The sequence below is a fragment of the Panulirus ornatus genome, chromosome 16 (genome assembly GCF_036320965.1).
Source record: "Panulirus ornatus isolate Po-2019 chromosome 16, ASM3632096v1, whole genome shotgun sequence".
NCBI classification, from domain to species: Eukaryota; Metazoa; Arthropoda; class Malacostraca; order Decapoda; family Palinuridae; genus Panulirus; species Panulirus ornatus.
The window spans coordinates 33,370,921-33,391,594 of record NC_092239.1 but is presented as its reverse complement, the minus strand read 5'-3'; the positions used below and the strand labels follow the sequence as shown (position 1 = coordinate 33,391,594).

At 36.1% G+C, this 20,674-nt stretch overlaps 1 protein-coding gene and 1 long non-coding RNA gene across 2 annotated transcripts in view; one reads left to right on the top strand and one right to left on the bottom strand.

The window, feature by feature from the left end:
* Positions 1–20,674, top strand: part of LOC139754232 (uncharacterized) — an 84,646-nt gene that overhangs the window by 62,470 nt on the left and 1,502 nt on the right. Inside the window, exons 2-3 of the long non-coding RNA XR_011713858.1 lie at positions 13,584–13,669; positions 20,111–20,316. This is a non-coding gene — a long non-coding RNA (uncharacterized lncRNA). The remainder of the gene's footprint in view (positions 1–13,583; positions 13,670–20,110; positions 20,317–20,674) is intronic.
* Positions 617–19,157, bottom strand: LOC139754230 (squamous cell carcinoma antigen recognized by T-cells 3-like). Its single transcript, XM_071671538.1, is given in 15 exon segments — positions 617–2,395; positions 5,176–5,631; positions 7,756–7,804; positions 8,831–8,993; positions 9,487–9,645; positions 10,082–10,256; positions 10,579–10,752; positions 11,998–12,180; positions 12,325–12,457; positions 13,530–13,781; positions 15,233–15,274; positions 15,276–15,388; positions 17,129–17,233; positions 17,489–17,615; positions 18,868–19,157. Coding segments are annotated over 15 exon segments (3,165 nt in total). The 5' UTR covers positions 19,027–19,157; the 3' UTR covers positions 617–1,520.

Sequence of the window (20,674 nt, the reverse complement as noted above, 5' to 3'; positions counted from 1 at the left end):
TTTCACACACATTCTTCAAAGCACTTTTGAAAACCACACTGCTCCTCCCCAATCTGGTCGTCTGTACATGCTTTCACCCTGTCAGTTAGTACTCTCCAATGCAATTTCCCAGGTATACTCAACAGACTTATGCCTCTGTAGTTTGAACACTCACCTTTATCCCCATTGCCTTTATTGAACACTCACCCTTTTTTATCCCCATTGCCTTTATTGAACACTCGCCTTTATCCCCATTGCCTTTATACAATGACACTATACATACATTCCACCAATCCTCAGATACTTCATGTTCCATTCAATATCCTTATCAACCAATCAATAACACAGTCACCCCCTTTCTTTTAAAAGCAAGCTAACCCTTGTGGATGTGTTAGGGTTACTGCTAGTTTACTATTAGAACTCTTGGCTTATGATCTGGAAGGATGTATACACTTTGTTTGGTAATCTGGCATTCCAGTTAAAATTATCCGTTCTATCAGTCTAACATTCCATAAAGCACATCTCTGGCTTGTTACTGAGTACAGAAATAAATTTCCTGTCAGCATATTTCATATGGTCAGTTAGGGGAAAGGAGTCTACAGAGTATTTACTTTTGGTCAAAAGGCAAGAAAATGAGTTTTATATTATTCTAGAGAGACATTTTATTAACTGTTTTCTCTGAACAATAACAGATGAGCACAGTGCTTTTGTTAATACCCTACATACACAACATGTTACAACAGTAAAATGCTGTTTTGGTGTAAATAAGGACAACAAAAAATAGTGTATATTTTTGAGATGCATTAATGTTAAGTAAACTTCAGTGCAACATACTTATGAAAAAATCTTAAATTCATGGCCAAATTTAGTGGCATCTGTGAATTAACTGCAGGACCACATTACAATATCATAATCAATAAATGCATTAAAGTTCAAACAAAAACTTGTACCCTCTGATGTTAAGAATGGCTATCATAAATGCAAAGCCATGAGTGCTTACGGAGGGATTTACTGTACATGTTAAGTATTCCATGGTCAGTTCTTAAATACTTTTAAGAGAATCTTACATTCAGTCTGAATCAAAATATTCAATTGTGAAAGGTTACCAAAGAGTTATAGAAATTTGAGTATGAAATTTGATAATAATAATCATCAAAATGTGCATTGTGAATCATACACAAAAGCTAGAACCCTATGATGTTAAAAGTAGAGTTGTTTGTTCTAAAATCCTGTATCAAAAATGAACAGCAATACATGATGCTACAAAGCAAGTGCTTAAAACATGACAATGTTCATTTAGAAACTATCATGCATACATGATTAAGTGTTTGTCATAACTTGTCTGTGCTACACTATTTCATTTGTACAGTAAACATTTCTCTCCTACTTCATCCTATTTTCAAAATTACCTTACAATCCATCCTGCAACATACTCAGCCTTGAATTTGTACTGTACATAAAATTGAGTTGTAAAACTACCAATCCAAAAGACTTGTACAGTAACAGTAAATTGTATCAGCATACAAAAATATAATCTAAATTCATTTTTTCAGAAGCATGCTTCGAAAGTCCTCATTACTCATTTTCTTACCTTGTGATTCAACACTGGAAGTCTCAGTGATACCTGTAGATGAAGTCGCATGTGCACGCACAACAGCTCTGGGCATCAAGCTAAACATTCCTTTGCCACGGATGCCAGCAACTTTCTTCCCTTTAATGCCACCACCCAAAATGCCTCCCTTTGGTGTTGATGTGTCTTTGTTAGATAACTTTTCTTTTGCATCTGGGTCATCATTGCCATCAAAAGAGCTGCCTTCTCTTGGAGATGATGCTCTAGTGGATGATTTCTTGGCTGAAGGGTCACTAATGAACACTGAGATCACTTTATCTCCAAGGTTAGCACCATCCATAGCTTGTCTTACTTTTTGTGCTGTCTCAGAATCATAATAATCTATGTAACAGTTGCCCTTAGAATGACCATTTCGGTATGTGACAAGACGTATGTTCTTGATTTTTCCATGTTGCTGAAAGGCTTCTCTTACATCATTTTCTGTCATTGAAAATGGCAAGCCTCTTACAAATAACTTCTCCTTTTCCTGATTTAATGAATATGTGAATTTATGGGCATGGCCCTCAGGATCATATGGTGACACAAAGACGGGTCGTCCATTTATAAGAGTTCGATCAAGTTTTAAACTCTTCACAGCAGCATCACGTGTTTTGAAGACTAAGTAGCCAAAACCTTTGCTCCGAAATTTGTAGTCCTTCACCAGCCGAAAACTTGCAATTTCACCACAGCCACTAAATACTGGAATTATTTCATCATTTCCAGTACTGTAGTCCAAATTACTGAGGAAGACTGTACACAATTCATCTTTTGGATCTTTCTCAGTGAGAACGCCATATTGTTCTTCGACTGAAATACATGGATTAAGATATTATAAAAGATCATATTACACGATGAAATGTTCTTACATGATGAACCAAAGGGTATGGTTTTTCTACCATACCCTTTGGTAATATGTACAGGAAAACAAATAAATGAATAGATATAGAAAACTGAGGGAATGTTTTAAAGTTTGTACATAATGATAAACTGAATTAATTGGATGATAACTGAAGAGGACGGCTGTGCATATGTGCATGAGGAAAAAAAGAAAAGAATTATAATGTAAACAATGACATACATGAACTTAAGAAAAACATTTTGGCATAGAAAGGTTCCTAAACTTGACACAGTAACAAACAAAAGTGGAGGTAGTTTGCATTTTGACACAATATATGTGAAAATGTGGGATGATACATTGTAAGTGTTAGGAATATATGGCACAAAAATGCAAGTGAAAATCAGTGTATTATTTTCAACTGTTTATGAATATTACCATTCACTGACATGATAGTGTTTCATTTTCTTACATTCGTAAGGTAATACAGGAACAGACAAAAAAAAGGCCTAATCAACTCGCATCCATTTTTTCGTTCTTGTGTAATGCACTGAAACCACAACCCCCTTTCCACAACCAGGCCCCACAAGCCTTTCCTTGTTTTTCCCTAGCTGCTTCATCTGCCTTGGTTCAGTCAGTTGACAGCATGTCACCGCTTGTATACAATATCACTTCAATTTACTCTATCCTGTGTATGCCATTCACCCTCCTGCATGTTAAGGACCTTAAAACTCAGAATCTTCTACTCTCCATCCTTACATCTTCAATTTTGTCTCTCCCTTCTTGTCCCCTCCACATCTGACAAGTATCCTTTTTATAATCCTGGCTCATTCTGTACATGAGTCCAAACCACTTCAGCACATACTCATTAGCTTCTCACCCACACCTTATTACCACAACTTTCTCTCCTTTTATTACTTACATGATCCAACCACCTCTCACTACATATTTTCCTAAAACTTCATTTCCAACACATCTACCCTTTTCCACACTTTCTCATCTATAGCCCACACCCTGCATCCATAACATTGCTGGGACCAATATACCTTCAAACACACCCACCTTTGTACCCCTAGACAATGACTTCTTCCCACATACTCCTCAATGCTCCCAGAACCTTCGCCCCCTCACTTAACACATGACTCACACCCCCAACTGACCTGTCCCTCTATGCTGCTAGACCTCATAACCCTGCTTTTATTCACATTTTTACTCTCGACTTCCTCCCTTCACACACACTCCCAAACTCAACCATCTACTTCCATAGTTTCCCACTCAGACCTGCCACCAGCACTTGTGTAATTAGCAAAAAACAACCTCCTTCTCTGTCAGGTCCATGGGCACTAACAATAGCTCACTTCTCATAATCCTCTTGTTTTTGGATTGTGTGGATGGTGATTTTATGGACACTCATCTTACACCATTGAAATTTACCTAAATTGAGACTGGAGGAGATGTTTCTAGCACAAGTGTTGGCAGTATTGCCTGTCCCTGCCTGACTTTGATGGTACTGTAGTTGGTAAATTTACACTTTCATCATTTTGGACTTATCAGATGTGACATATTCCAGCAAAAAAAATTTCATGCAATCAGACACCATGCAGTCATACAAAATCAGTCACACAGTAGTACATCTGCATAATGTTTTAAAGGATATCCTTTAAAATCTACTTACAGCTACATCAAAAAATGTGATAGCAACACAATCACCTCTGAAGTAGGCTGGGTGGGATCATACCTCTGTTGCTGGACAGGGTTCAAGAATACCTTCTGTGTCTGTGACATAAAGCTCCATCTAAACTGGACACCACATATGACACACACACATTATTCACTCCCCACACTACAGATATGAATGGCACAAACCAAATAAATCATCTTCAGAACATCTGATGGTACCAGATGCAGACAAGAAAAAAAGTATCTCAATGATCTCTACAAACAATTCCTCTGCTCTACCTTAAACTACTTATTGCCTGCCTGAGGATCCACTCTGTCAAAGGCAAATATAACAAAACTAAAAGCCACACAAAACAGAGCAATCACCAGCTGCTTAACATTTACAAACTTTCAACACTTACCTTTACTGTTTAGTCCAACCAATTCCAACTAAACTACACAAGTTAAACATCTCTACTGCTCCTGTTTTTTTTTCTTCATCTATCCTGACCTAAACATACATAGGTTTTACATCTATGCATCAAAGTTGGGAAATGTATTCCATGCAAGCTCCTTGCACACTAACATGTAAAATGTTCTCATTCATCAGAGCTTTCAATGCATCCCTAGCTTTCCTCCATTGTTAGATTCTCATTTCAACTTCTGTTTTCCCATTACCATCCTTACTGAACTTCATTCCTCAATACCTGAACTCGTCCACAGTTTCCAGTTCTTTCTAATTACCTAATATAAAACAGTGTAATCCTCTTTCAAAACCTAAGGTCCTGCTTATACTAGCATATACTCTCAGCCCATGAATAATATTTTACATGTCATCCTTATCATTATGATAATGAAACTTAGTTTTAAACAATCTTTGCTTTTACTCAATGCATCCTTAGCCTTTCCCTCTATATCATCAGTCTTGATATCCTTAATGTATCTCTGAAGCTGTTGATTCTACATACCGTACAATTGTTAAGTCTCTTCCAAGTATCAGTAAAATAATAAATATATTTTCATCTGAGATCAAAATAGATATGCATGCCTTATTTGATAAAATGTAAGCTGTTAAAGTAAATGAGAAACATACTTCTCAGTTTTTTGGCTGGAGGTTCACCTTCAGATACTTTTGCTTCTCTCACAGTGGCACCTGCTGAAGGAGGTGATTCAGGTTTGAATCCTGGAGGAGGTTCAATTTTTTCTTCTTGGCTTGGAGATGGTGCAACATTATCCTTGAAGCCACCAGGTAAAGCACCCCTATAGCCTGGAGGAGGTGTGACACTTCCCTTGTCTAATAAATTAGGCTCATCGTCTTTAAAGCCTGGTGGAGGCGTGATTGTATCCTTGACACCTGAAAGTGGTGCATTTCTCTTAAAAGAGTCTGGATAAGGTCGAGGATTAACTTTAAATCCTGGAGGAGGCATTACATCATCTGTGTATCCTGGAGGAGTTGTCACACTCTTAGGCTCAAGGAATGTACTATTCTTAGTGCCTGGAGTATTACTGGATTTTGAACTTGCATTTACTGCCATATGATGCTTTGATGCTGAAAGCAGAAAATAATATCATATTAGTGAAAATCCGTTTGGGAAATACATATACATTAGCTCTTTAAAGCTAATCAGTATTTCTGTCACTATCCTTTAGTTTTCAAGTGCTGCATCATGAAAAGATTAAGTTAATATGATCTTTAAATTATTACTTCATACCTTTAGTTGATTACAGCTCTCTCTCCCTTCTAACCACAATCATCCCAGGAACTACTCTTGTCATTTAGGTAATTTTGTGAGGATATACTTTGTTAGTGTTTTTTTTTTCACAACAGTCCATATGATGGTCTTTCAAAGTTATTATGGAATCATGTCAATTTATTAATCCCTATACAGAAAATGCTTCAAAAGTATCCAGTTCCCAATCATTCCTGTAACATCATTATCTGAAATATCTTGATCCTTTCATCTAATCATCAGGCACTTGACCACTTTTCCATGCTCCCATGAACATTTTCCAGACCCACTTCACAGCAATTTCACCTTCACCTCCACTCCACCATCTCAATCACCACATCATTTATACCTTAAGCCTTTCCTTTCTGTAAGAGCTTTATTACTTTTCTTATTTCTTCCTTTGTAACATCAGTTCTCATATATCTATTCTAGTTTGTTTACCTTCAACCTTACTGTACCAATAGTTATATCTCTTTCAGTCACTTCCAATTACTTTCCCCATAATACCTTCTCTTACAGAGTTCAACTTTTGTTGCTAACATTTTCTGTTACTTGTTTTAAAGACTCTTGCTTTATTTACCTCCTTTCAGAATATTTTCTTATTCTCACTTAAATTCTTATTCATTTTCCCTAATATCCTTATTTGCTTTGCTTTACCCACATATACCAGATTCTTGACTATTTTATTCATCCTTCTTCATCCTTCCATAGTAGATAACTTTTTCCTCGACTTATACCTGCAGAGCTGTACACATGTATGGCAGCTTCTAACAATGAATTCTTAAACTACTTCCATGTTACCTCAACCTCGCCTTACACTTTACAGTTTCAGATCCTCTCAGCTTTTCATTGAATTTCTATAAATACATGGTTTAATTTCACACTTACATGCCTCATATTTTCTTCTTTTATCCTTCTCATTTTTTCATTCACAATTCTAGTCACTTACCATATAAGATAAAAGGCCAACTTGTAATTACTACCACAAGATCTAACAAACCCTGTCCCATCTCTCTTCTAAACACTCTTGCCTTAAGCTCCCAGTTGTACTCTTTCATACTGGAAACAAATTAGTTATGCTTTTGTTTACCTTGTTTTCCCTATGTATGCACCATATATTTTTTCTCAAAAATTTTATCCTTAAATTATGTATTTGTCACCCTTATGCCTGCTTTTGCACACAATCCAAGGATTCTTTCACCTCTGTCATGTACATTTGGGACCCCATAGCCATCTATCACTCATTATTCCACCGTGTTTCCCACCCACCCATCCATTTGACTCATCCATTACACAAAGTTTCTTTCCTGTCTGTATCCTCTACTGCTCTTTCAAGTTCTCTCCAGAGGCTACACTTCTGTCATTCTATGGAACATATACAAACTTTACAGGCACCTTTAATCCCCAATATTTGAACTTTATTACTAATAATCTTGCACTGACATACTTGCAATCAGTCATCTTTACATACCATTCATCCTTTGTTAACAAAGCCAAACCTTCCCCAGCATAACTGTTTGTATTATTTTGATGGCCTGATTTCACAGCCTTTACTCCTTTCCACTCATATGTTCTGTTGCCTCTAATCCTTGTCTCACTGAATCCAAACATCAAATTTCCCCCTTCCTTTTTTACATTCATCAGTTGTTCCACTCACCCATCTACACCTGCATCTCTTGCTGAAAGCATTCTTCTTTCATCCAAGGTCCTTTGCACCTTTTGTTAGGAATATCCACAATCCCAACCCTGTAGCCCAGCTATTTTTTTCAAAATAAAAAGTTTCCCCTTTTTCTTGACATTTCATAGGAGCTCCAGTAATAATGATCCACTAAAAATACTTGTTGGTTGATGAATGGTTAACCTAAGTGATGAGTAAACATAAGAGCTAATGTAAATATTCTGCTCACAGACAAGAATGTCAATTACAATTTTTACAAAGTTACCTTTGTCTGTTCTGGTGACTGGAAGAGGAACCTTAAATACCCCACTTTCCTGTAAACAGACAAAACTTATTGATTATATTTAACCACAATAAAAATTAACAAATCAGCTAATCAGTATCATTCATTCAAAGCTACTCCAAGGCATGTGATTCACTGAATTCCAAAGGAAATTCTTAACAAAGAGACATTTTTACTTGTAAACATGTCCATTTGTACTTCCACATTAAGTCACTCTACAGCAATAGTTATATTCACTTTCATTGTTGAGCTCATTCCATTTCGGTAAAAAAATCTTTATTCATTGATCCACAACTCTTATATTGTAGAAGTACTTTACACATGATTTCTAACAAGTTGCTTGCTTTGACATTCTGTTACTCTTTCTTAGCATTTTTCAAATTATTGTATACTGCCATCCTTATCACTCTAACTAACATTTTCAAAAATTTACTCTTCGATGGTAGGCAATTCTATAGCTTCTATCCTCATCCTATAATTCAGCTTTCTTATTTCATGAAGCATCTTTGATCCCTCTACTGGACCCTCTGTCTATTTAGTCTTTATGTTTCATTCAATGTTGTGACCAAACTTGAAATACATAGTCTAGTTAGAGTCTAAAATAAGAAAATTTCCTTATCCATATAACTAAATGCAGTACTAATATTAATTATAATTACCCCAGGACCAGCTTCTACAAAAGAACCCTCGTGTTACCTAAGACCTCGCTAAAGACTCCTGCTGCCTTAGGCTGCACTATTTCCAGTCACTGGGAAATATAGACTCCTTTGGAGTTAGAAGTTCCTTGATGGGGCAGTACTCCTAATGATAAAGCCTCACTAAAGGTGGCTTTTCATTCATGATGTAATCTCGAGCAGGGGGAGTCTGGTAACACCAGCAATTCTAATATGAACCAACATAGTTTGTCTCCTTAATTGTTTCATTTCCCTCACTCACTAGCTGACTCTTTGGAAGAAATAACACTTGGTTAACAAACTGTAAGCATGATGCAAGCAAAGATGGTAATAAAAGAATTTGGTTTATTTCTGGCAAGATGCACAAACGTGTGGAATCTTACCTCTGAATGACTAACTGTACTTTTGTCTTTTAGTGATTTATTCCATTCCCATTTATTTGGCTTCCCTTTATGCTTTCTTCTTTGATGCATTTCATTCTCAGCTTGCTTCTCTGCTTCTAATTTAGCAGCATCTTCTGCTCTCTTCTTTGATACTATGGCTAACCTGTATGGTTAAAGGAAACTCTTTATATAAACATCCATGTCCTCTCCATTTAAACTTGCATTCAAACCTCCCTGTCTCATTCCCCTATTGCACATCATCACCTTAATTTTCTAACATTTATTTTCAACTTTGCAAACAGGCTCTTCAACTCTTCACCAGCTTCTGGAATTTCCCTTTTGATTCAACCATCAGAGCCATGTCACATTCCAAAGTCGATTTATTCACCTAAGCACCTTCACCCACAACCCCCATCATACTGCAGCCCTGCTCTTCACTACCCTTACATGCATCTCCCCCACCATTTTTTTAATCACACTTCTAGTCCTGTACAAATTGAAATAAAAAAGTAACAGATATTCATATATATTCAGGCATTTGCAACCAAATTAAAGTTTTTTCATATCCATAAGTAAAAGAATGGCTAATATAGTGTCTCAAAACACAAGTACATCTTAAATCACGAAAATATAGAAAAAATAATTTTTTAATATACCTGTCATCATATCTCTTGATGAAGTCTTGCATTGATTCCAATGTTCCAGCTTCTTGCTCAAACCGAAGGTAAGAAGAACCTATCACTTCCACCCAATCCCAGACTCGTTCTAAAGCACGGCGGTAAAGTTTTCGACAGTACTTTTCTGAACCATAACTCCTGAAGAGAGTTTTTTGTTTTATTTAATGATGCACCAATTTCCTTACACATCTAGCCAGTTACAGTGTTCAGATACCAATAAAAGAATTGCGTGGTTACTTTTATATATAAGGAAAGAAATAGGATTGTAATGGGACTATCTCCTCTAAAGATGATAGTTTAATTTGTAAGTTAAGCACTAACATAAACTGTATGCTTTTCTAGGTACCATCTTATTCTACAATATTCAAAATTGTGATTTCCCAAACATTTAACTGCTTCCTGTCACTCCCACTTTTCTACCTTCTTTCCTCCCTATGAATGAAGTATCCAAATTTTAAGTTGTAGTATTATCAACAGGCCACACAAGTGTGGATCCTTCTTGTATAGTGCAGAATGGGTATTATAAACAGGTAATTTCAGAAAAACCGTAGACAAGAAAAGAATATACAAATACCTCTCCATGTTGATAAATTCAAGCCAAAAGTTCCCATTCTTAAAGTTATTGTTTCTTTTCATTACAATATCATTCCAGATTTCTCTTGCTTTTTCCTGGTCATGGGCATATTCAGCTTCAATTCGAGCCAAAAAACGAGGTATATCACTATCAATGTCACCCTCATCACCAAAATCTGAAATGAAGTAGAATTATCATACACATGACCTGAAAAAAAATCTGATGTATCTGTCATCCACATACCTCCTACACATGGACAGACTGAGTTTATGCAGAGCTCCCTCTATATACAAAATATAAAGGAATTCAAACAGCAACAGACCACTGGGTCCTTTCAAGGCTGTATGTGATAGTGGAAGCCTTGAGACATCCTTGCACAAGTCAGACTTTGTTTGATAATGATCTGATGCAGTGGAGAACCTTGACCAAACTTTGTTTGATAATCTGATACACTGAAGAATCTGGTAATAAATTTCATAAACAGTTATGATATTTACACTTATCAATCATGCTTATTGCCTGATTTCCTGCTTCTCTTAGGGCATGAAGCTGGGTATCATGGGGCTGCTCCCAAATGATCTGTCTCCGTAGAAATATCAGGTAGGCCATCCACATTCGAGTGACTTCACTTCCAGACTGAACACCACACCCAAGACCTTTCTCCAGTGCACCTGTGAAAGAGAAGGAAAACAAATTCATATTAATGGTTATCAGTACCCAAAATCTTTTTCCAGTAAAGCACACACAATATCCAACAAAATTCTAAGTTTTCCATGTTTTTTCAAAGGCTTCAGTCAGACAGAATTACTTAGTCATGCCTTGAGTACAAAATCAAAAAGCAAAGGAAGTAATGGAATAAGTTCATGCCTTAAAAAGGCAGAGCAAACAAGAATAAGAGAAAACTAGTTTAAATTTTTGAAAATATAAAAAGCATGACTTAAAGATTGGTCACAGGTGTTAGGAACAAAAGGAGGTTCTGAACTTTAGCAATACAAGGAAAGAAAAAAAGAAACCAATGTAATCTACTACCAAGCTGCCACTAGCCATGAATTAATAATGAACCATAAAGCTGATTTTTTTTTCCCTTCAAAGGGAGGAACAGAGAAGGGGGCCGGGTGAGGATGTTTCCTCAGAGGCCCAGTCCTCTGTTCTTAACGCTACCTCGCTGAGGCGGGAAATGGCGAATAGTATGGAAAAAAAAAAAAAAAGGCTGAAATGATGCATCAAACTAAGATAATGCTGAGGATGGACACTGAATGAAGTCTACAAAATTTTTGACTTGAGATTTAAAAAAAAAAAAATGCAAAATTGTTATTAATTTCTCAACTCTTTAAGGAGGATGAAACCTATAACACTTCTTTTTTTCTTTAAGGCTACACCATTCAATGTTCCCTTATCATCTGCAGAATTTTCAAATTTCCATAAAGTCCTAGTACTAAATCATTATCTTTTAACTAATAAGGAAAGATACAGCTGCCATTTGTAATGCACTAAATCCATTCACAACCAAGCCCCATGATCACTTCATATGCCGTGATTTAGCCCCTATATAAAATACCACATAATCATTCAGCCTATCCCTTTCATTCATTATATCACATCATTCCAATTTACTCTATCCCATGCTTGCTTGTTGCCCTCCTGAATGTTCAGGCCCCACTAACCTAATGCCTCTACACCATTATAACTTCTTTTTCTTAATCTCTCCCTTCACCTAGCTCCCTACACTTCTGAAAGATAGAGCCTCTTAAATTCTTTCATAGCATCCTTTTCATGACAGCCATTTCAGCACACTCTGGTTGGCCTCAATCAGGGTACACATACTAATGCAACTCTTAAACTGTTGTTTCTTATATAATCAACCTACATTACATAGCATATCATACATATGGTTTAAAAAAAAGAAAAAAAATCACCTTTTATTTTTGTTGCAACGGACTCATCTTGGGTTGCAAATATCTGAAGAGCTGTGATATGAAGTTCACAAAGGGTTGCTGACCAAGGACAGTTTCTCTGACTGCGTTCACAAACCGGTAAAACAACATAATCTAACCCATGAAACTGTTGCATAACAAAGCGAACATATTCTTCCCACAAACCTGTAGATAAAGGCCTGTTTTAATGTTTATGTATACAACTGTATGCTTAATCAAAAGTATGATTGCCTGTTTCAAAAATAAACATAGTATATCATTTTCTTGTTATTCTTTTGGTTGAAGTCTTAATACATGCAATTTTCTTACCAGCATCAAGACAGTGATCAGTAACAGCTCTCTCATACAAACTCTGCACTGCAGCAGGATTGTCAGTTTCTTTCGTATGAATGATGTAACGTCGATATGAAGCCAATTTGTCAACATCGTTTTCTGCTCTAAGCTAAGTGCAAAAAATTTAAACATATAAGTATTATATAATTTACAATGAAAAGAAGTATTTCACTCCATAAGGTTGAACACATTTCCTTGTAGCAAATGATAAAAGCAAAACTATCATTATGTCCACCATCATTACTTCCATCCCAAATTCCATAAGAAGGATCAGATACATAAATATTTGATTCATCATATGAAAACTTCTCCATCCCTTAAATCTTCTTTACAACCAGAATACTCTTTTAAGGTTTTCATGGTCTGCATATGTAGATTCTTAATATAACATGTTCCATTCATCTACGACTCTATTATAATAAATAATCCTCTTTATATTTTTCAAATTTGTTTCTGACTGTGTTTTGGTACAATCATTCTCTGATCTTTCTTGGTTATCCTAATGGCACTGTTTACTTCCATCATCATCAAATAATTCAAAACACTGGGAATTGTAATTCTCTCTCCACTTCACTTTTCCAGTGAGGAAAAACTCATAGAAACAATCCTGTCCTTGTAACTTAGCTCCTTTAATTCATGTATTATACCCGTTTCCCTCCATTACACCACCGAGTGATTACAAGCTCAAAAAAAGAGGTATTCTACAAAGAGTAAGCTCACTTGCAAAGGGGGCATGATAGGTTATGCAATATTGATGCATAATGATAGAATTACTTGTACAGTGAAACATATTTTGTTTAAACAGTTAATCCTGCAAGAATAGGTAAGAGTACAGTGAAACATATTTTGTTTAAATAGTGAATCCTGCAAAAATATGAAAGAGTATAATCAAATAACATATTATGTGTAACATTTTTGCTTAAATAGTTAATCCTGCAAGAATAGGTAAGAGTATAATCAAATAACATTATGTGAAGGAATAAGACAGCCAAGAAAATCAAGTGGAAATGCTGTGAAAAAATACAAACATCTGACTATGGGGTTGGTTGAAGCAAGCTATACATATCTGTTATGTTAGGGTGCAATAATGATGCTTGACAAGACTTTGTATTGGTAAGTGTCCCATATATGTATACAACTATACCATGGAAACAAATCAAAATAAAAACAATTAATATTACCAATTCCTCTTCAAATGGAGTTTTCTCATTAAGCTTTCTCTGGGTCTTTTTCAGGTCTTCCTTCATCTGAGGTTCAATATCACCCTCAAAATATTGTGAAGCTTCTTGGAGGAGAGAATCTGCGTCACAGTTCATTAGAGGTACCCTCATCTGTCTACGAAAGAGTCCTTGGATTCGACACAGTTGTTTTTCCTGTTCTTTTATTTCTTGTTCTGAGTGAGTTGCACCTGGCTTTTGTAATGCTGCATATATCTGGAAAACCAGTACCTAGTTAATTTACTCTAGAATCTTGTCTGTGTAAGTCTGATATAAAAACTCACTGATTTCAATGCCGCATTGTTTAACACTTTTGGTGCAGCATGCTTATGGCCTCCTTGTGAAGAGCATTTTCTGAGAAAAAATTACTGAATAAAGAATTATCAGTATTCTGACAAAGGCATTAAAGTCCAGTAGGTGGGACCACAGGTCAAAAAGTGTGGTGGAGTTGTGTTTGTGTTTTGTAACCACAGGACACTTGAAGAGTAGGCGTTCAGTTTCCTCATTAAGAAAGCTACATCTTGGGCATGAGGTTTCTTTTGATATATGGAAATGGTCTTTGTAATGTTGGAGAGATGGAAGGTATCCAGAACACAGACAAGAAAAGATAACTCATTCATGTCTGGAGAATGCAGTTTCAGGTAGGTGTATGTTTAGTGTAGTGGTATTTAAGACTGGGTAGGGAAGGCAGTTAGCTACTACTTCTTGGCTCATTTTGGTGTGAACATGCTTTGACAGCATTATGTTTGTTTGGGAAAGGGGAATCTGTGAGTATATGAGGCAAGGGTAACCTCTTTACTTCTATTTAGGGTGTTGGTTGTTGGTTATGGAATGGTGTGAATGGGAAGGTTGTTGCAAAGAAGTTTGTGTCGAACATTTTGAAGCAAGACTGAATTGGAAGTATCTATGTATCCTAGTGCAGATGCTGAATGCTTGTGCTTGTTCAGAGGTCACCGCTTGTTCTGATTGCTTTGTTTTGTGTGATTTGCAGCTTTGTTATTGTTGCTTTTGACAGAATTGATGAACAAGTAGAAGAGTGTGTCTAGGGTGAAATGAGTTGACCGTTTGTAGGGAATAATAAAGGATTCTTTTTTCTTGCCCAAATCTGGTACCAATTTTAATGGCATTTAGTTTGTCTGCGGCCTTTGTGTTGATGCTTGCACGAGGAGTGCATGTCATGTATGTAGACATAGAAACAAAAACGTATCCCTGGTTCATACTTTAACATCCTGAGTCATAAGTACACCCTCCCCCAACAAACACAACACTGAGAAAACATCTACAGTCAGGAAACACTCAACAAGCTCTAAACAACTACCCTTTCAATCCAGTCTTTAACTCCTCTTCACCAGACTTACACCCATCTGAAACTGCAATATCCAAGCATGATCAAGTTACACTTTCTTATCTGCATTCTAGATATCACCTACCTATCTAACATCACAGAGATTCATCATATCACAAGAATGCTCATGTCCAGTACTGAAGAAACACTATCCATATTAAAGACAATGAACACTTGCTCCTCAGTTGTCCCAAAATCATCTCACACAAACATGCATACTTGATTTGTCGTCCCACCTAATGGATCTAGCCAGGTTCCGAGTACTGTGAGAGCCCCATATAAGGGGATCCTGAAGCAGGGAAGAAAGTCCATATAAGCTCACCTGTTTCTCAACCAGAAGTACCACTTGCCATACCAATACACCCTTCTGCAACATGAGTACCCACAGAAGTGAGACCGAGTTCTCCAACTGCTCTTGTAGCCACCATGTCACCACTACCCAACATGAACATGACATATTCTACCCACAGCTGTACACCTAGTAAAGAAAGACAAGTATCACATACAAAATGATGCTATCAAAACAGGGTGATATTATTACCACAACTATACTCTGGAACACTTCTTTTGCAATCTGCCATTTCTTCATGCACCTTAAACTATGCCATCGTATACCTTTTTCACTACCTTAACATTTGCCTTATCTTACATAATTGTATCTTAAAAGGCTTTTATCCCTGTCTTTCTAAAAATGTCTTCACTCCGCATATCTTTCACTCACCATTCTTATTTCACTCTTAATCCCAGCTGTTACATAAGTTAAACCACCTTTCTTGTTCATATCTTTGATGTAACCTAGGAAACTATGAAACTATGGTGTTACATCAGACATCAGATTTGGGAGAAACAGTCCATCAAGTAGACTTCCTACACATTATACATATAAATACTTAACATTCACTTACATGTTTTCTTCTTTTCATGACTAATCTCAACTTCATTTCTCCCAGTACTATCATTATTCATAATCACTCCCACATAACCAAACTCTTAGCAAATATTTCTTCATTCATGTTCATACTGTGATAACTTCCCACCTCATTCAATAAAAATATTGCTTTTAGATCTTATTATAATTTCCCGTCCCATCATCAGGAATCTTTCTCTTACACACACGCCCACATCTAATTTCAACATCTACCTTGTATATACATCATTAAAGCAACTTACTGTCCATCCATTCTTTCTCTGATTAATCTAATAAAACAGTATTTGCAAAAACAAATGTGGTAAATTCCACTCTGTTCCACCATTGTTCAGCAGTACACCAGTCACTCCAGCTCACCTGCATTTTACAAATGTTAAAATCCCACGGTGACACAACACAACTTTTATATATTCCCACATTTCTTAAAGCCTCTTTCATACTACCATTTAGCACAGCATTAGCTGTCTATTCATTATAAAAAGCTGTTAACTGCATTAAGAAGTCACCTGTATGTTTAGATTACAGAGTTGGAACCTCTCAGAAGGCTTTCTAAGTATTCTAAATTTGTACTTGATGCCTGAACTTTTTTATTCTAGAACATTGTCTACTACCTCCTTAAATGCAACAATCTGGTCTACACACCCTCTTTCCTTCCTAAATCCACTTTGGTCTTAACTTACTGATTGCATACTGTTCCTTTACCATAATCTGTTACCACTTTGGTTTTCACTTACTGATTGCATACTGTTTCTTTACCATAATCTGTTACAATCATAATAAATATAACATACCATCTGTGCTTCAAAGACTTATCAGGTAATGCCATCAAGTACTTTCATCATCGGCAAGAACACTGAAAATATGCATGTCATTTTCCTTGGTACTGTGGTCAAAATTGAGATTCAGTCAAAGAATAATTATTTTGTGAGAAAACTAACCTTTTAATCATAGGTTCACATAGAGCTATGGACTAGAATGATCTTCAAACTAATGTAAAATTACTCCCAACCTTAAATAAGTGCACCAGACAACAGGATCATATAAATTATTTTTATAAGTTAGTTTTACTCTCAGAATTACATTAAAAAAAATCTGTCAATGAGGGAGACCAAGGGAACAACCACATGTATACTGGCACTTCAAATGCACCTTCAATATGCAGATATTTTGCTTGATGGCTAGTAAATAGATATCCTTATATAAAAGGGTAATGGGTGAGGAGTATACTGTCACGTCTTATGCTTTGTAACTAATAAGGAATAAAAAATACATAACTGTGGATGTACTTACTGCTGTAATCTTTCACAGCACATTCAAACAGCTCAACGATGAACTGCCTCTCGTCATTAGTTGTGCAGACTTTCTGTTCATCTCTAATCCATTCCAACCATAACTCTACAGTCAAATAATTTTCTAAGATTATCAATATGTATATGTATTTATTTAATATGTATGTATCAGTGCAAAATATTTTTCAAACATGATGAAAACAAAACACAGCCTCACTATTGCATAATCAAAAATTAGGAAGCTTGATATATCTTTCAGATGATAAGACTCTTCTCTAGAAAATAATAAAAATAAGTATATCTGAAGTACATACATAAAGCTTACACTTTATAATACAAACTCTTCAACATATTATCTTACCTGGTGTCAAAGGGTATATTTTACTCATCGCCTGTCTGGCCTTTCTTGCTTCTTCTAATTCAAAGAGCTCCCGTAATGCTGCTATCAGATTTACATGTCCATCGTAGTACAGTTCATTGCCTTCTAACTGTAAGAGCAAATCTTAATTAATACAACAATGAAACATGTTTTACCTGTAGATTAAAGAGAAAATTTTTGAACACCAAAAAACATCTTTCAAACCTCAATTAATCCATTCATATAATCTGATATCAAAATAAGTACAGTACATCTTTTGTAACAACATTCATGCTATTCTTTCTTTGTATCTTTCGAAGAACTGCTCCTGTCACTGTGATTGTGCCATGAATGTGTGCAGTAATTACCTATTTGTACCACAAGTGAATGAAATCAACAGAAACTATGTAAACTTCAAATAATTTTCTCAATCTTTATATCATGTGAAAAGTATATTATGAAAAGTATATTAAATGTCTTGGTTGTCACTTGAAGGCCACTGTGAGGTACTGTGTCTACATGAGTGTATAAATGTCCAACTAAAGCTTGCAAACAGTGACCATTAGAAAGGTCTGTAGGGCCTGGATGTGGATAGGGAGCTGTGGTTTTGATGCATTACACATGACAGCCAAAGAATAGATGCGGCCTTTCTTTGTATGTTTCACTGCAATACCTCACTGATGCAGGTAGTGGCAATGCTGTTTCCTGTGGGGCAGCATTGCGCTGAGAATGGATAAAGGCAAGCAAGTACTAATATATATATGTATATATGCGAATATGTACATGTATATATATTTAATTTTTTTCATATATTTTCACCATTTCCCGCATTAGCGAGATAGTGTTAAGGACACAGGACTGAGCCATAGAAGGAAAATTCTCACAAGGCCCCCTTCTCGGTTCCTTATTTTGGAAAAGTAAAAACTGAAGGGGACAATTATAATAGATAAATTGTAATAAATAGATAAATAAACAAAATATAGGAATCACTTATTTCTCAAATTACATAAATTCTGTATTAGTAGATTGTGTCGGTCAGGTGAGTTTTTCACTGGTTCTGTTAATTTTTCCTAAATGTCTTTGTAATCTTATCTGCATTGCACAGCATATTCCCTAATGTTCATAACCTTTTTTCATTATTATCTTCATATTATTGTTGAATAAAATGCTATGAAGTACAATTCATCACTCTTGTATTATTCCCTTAATATTACACTACAATTGCTGAAAAATCATGCTTCATGGATATTGCATTCTGTAAACGTTACACTTGCACTGCAGGAGATTACCAAACATTCAAAGCTATTACCGATGCAGAGCAAAGCTAGTAAATTACCTTTTACTGAATACTCGTATGCTTATCTATCAGTGTTAAATAGTACCTGCTTTCTGAATTCTTTCACTTTAATCCTGAGTTCTTCTTCATGCCGATCGTCCAAGCTTTCGTCATCAGAGTCTGAGTCCGTACCTTCTTCAATACCCTCCATTAGTTCTTCTTGTCCTTTGCTATTATTACTGATATCCTCCTCAGGATCCGTCATTACAGTGATTCACATTGACCTCAAATTTACATATACTGTAAACAACCTTGTCTGCTATGTAAATGATCAGACCCGAATTCTTGCTTGGAGAAGAAAGCTTCGCTTCTTACCAACGCAGGTTTGTTATTGTTATGATACAGGTCTTGTTTTGACTTGATGATGGCTTTTGATTTGATTTGAATATATATATATATATATATATATATATATATATATATATATATATATTGGAAAAGATCACAATTTAGTGCGTTATCTAGTAAATGTCTCCTAACCCACGGGAAATGAATCATGGTCACAATGTCTACATCTCATTAAAACTTGAACTAGACATTTGTAGATAAGTCGCAGGGCTTAATAGAATATAGCCAGGTAGCTTGTGGAACAGGATTGATGTGCAAGTGGCACCAGGATGATGGGAGAGGAATGATATGATTGTCGGACTGGTACCCCTTCAGTGTGGGCTGGGGACAGGTAGTGGTCATATATATTTGATGTAATTAAGGGTCCTCGAAAAATGGACCAGACAGTAGGGAAATGTTGGCAAAGTTCAAGCATTCATGAGGGATGTTGAATGAAGTATCATTCAGGATACAGGAAGGAGGATAGAAAAGCAGTAGCAGGGGGCTGGATGTAACAGGAAGGAACACAGATGGGTGATAAGAAAGTTGTATGTGTGTGTGTGTGTGTGCATATGATGTGCAAAGATTAATGGCCAAACTCAGTGTGGCTTATGTCGTCAGGGTCATGAACCACCAGTTTCAGTCACGCATCTATAGATTTACTGATTAGGGATATTCTTGTCACCTATCCTAACCAGTTGGTGCTCCTTAAATGAACTTTTATCACCAGAGACTAAGCAGAGTTGCTAGTCCGTACTAAGCTGTACGGCAGAAATTACAGTATACTCCTTGCTTTGAACTTTAAGTGCATTAACTAAAATGTAACTTACAGTTGTGTATTAGGGTGTTTCAGTAATTATCAGCAGGTGTATGGGATGCATGCCACATAATTTCTACTGCTGTTTTTAGAATGAGATATTAAGTGTAGGAATATTCGCAGCCTTTCTTTCCTCATCCTTCAGGAAAGTGAGTGGTCACGGTATGCTTGGCCTAGTAGAAATCAGGCGTTGATGTTTCCCAGCTGGGAAGAACCTCTCATGTACCAGAGAACAGACGATATACTGAGGATGTTGGATGAACCTCAACATATTTTTCGCTGAAGTTATAGACATGTTTTGACGCTCGTGGTCAGTCACTGAACAAGACCTGCTGGTGACCTAGGACCCAAGTAAGTTCTTTCTGCATTGTCTATCCCCATGTCAATTCTCATGAAACTTAGGGACAATTTAACTGAATATTTATATTTTCTAGAGATTGTAGAAGCTATGTATTCTGTACATACGTATATGAAAAGATTTGTTTTATTAAATCGTGATTGTAAACAGAAATATCTGTTTTTCATGAATGTTTATACATAGGAAAATCCATTAGAGATCTTCTATCCAACCTTAATGTTATTGCGAGGTATTCACAGTGCCCGGTGTAATTGAAATGGCAAACTTTTAAGCTTTTCGGATCACTTAGATGAGGAGCTGACAGAAGAGGACTCCACAGGAGGTCTACAGTCAGAAGAGGAACTGTGAGTA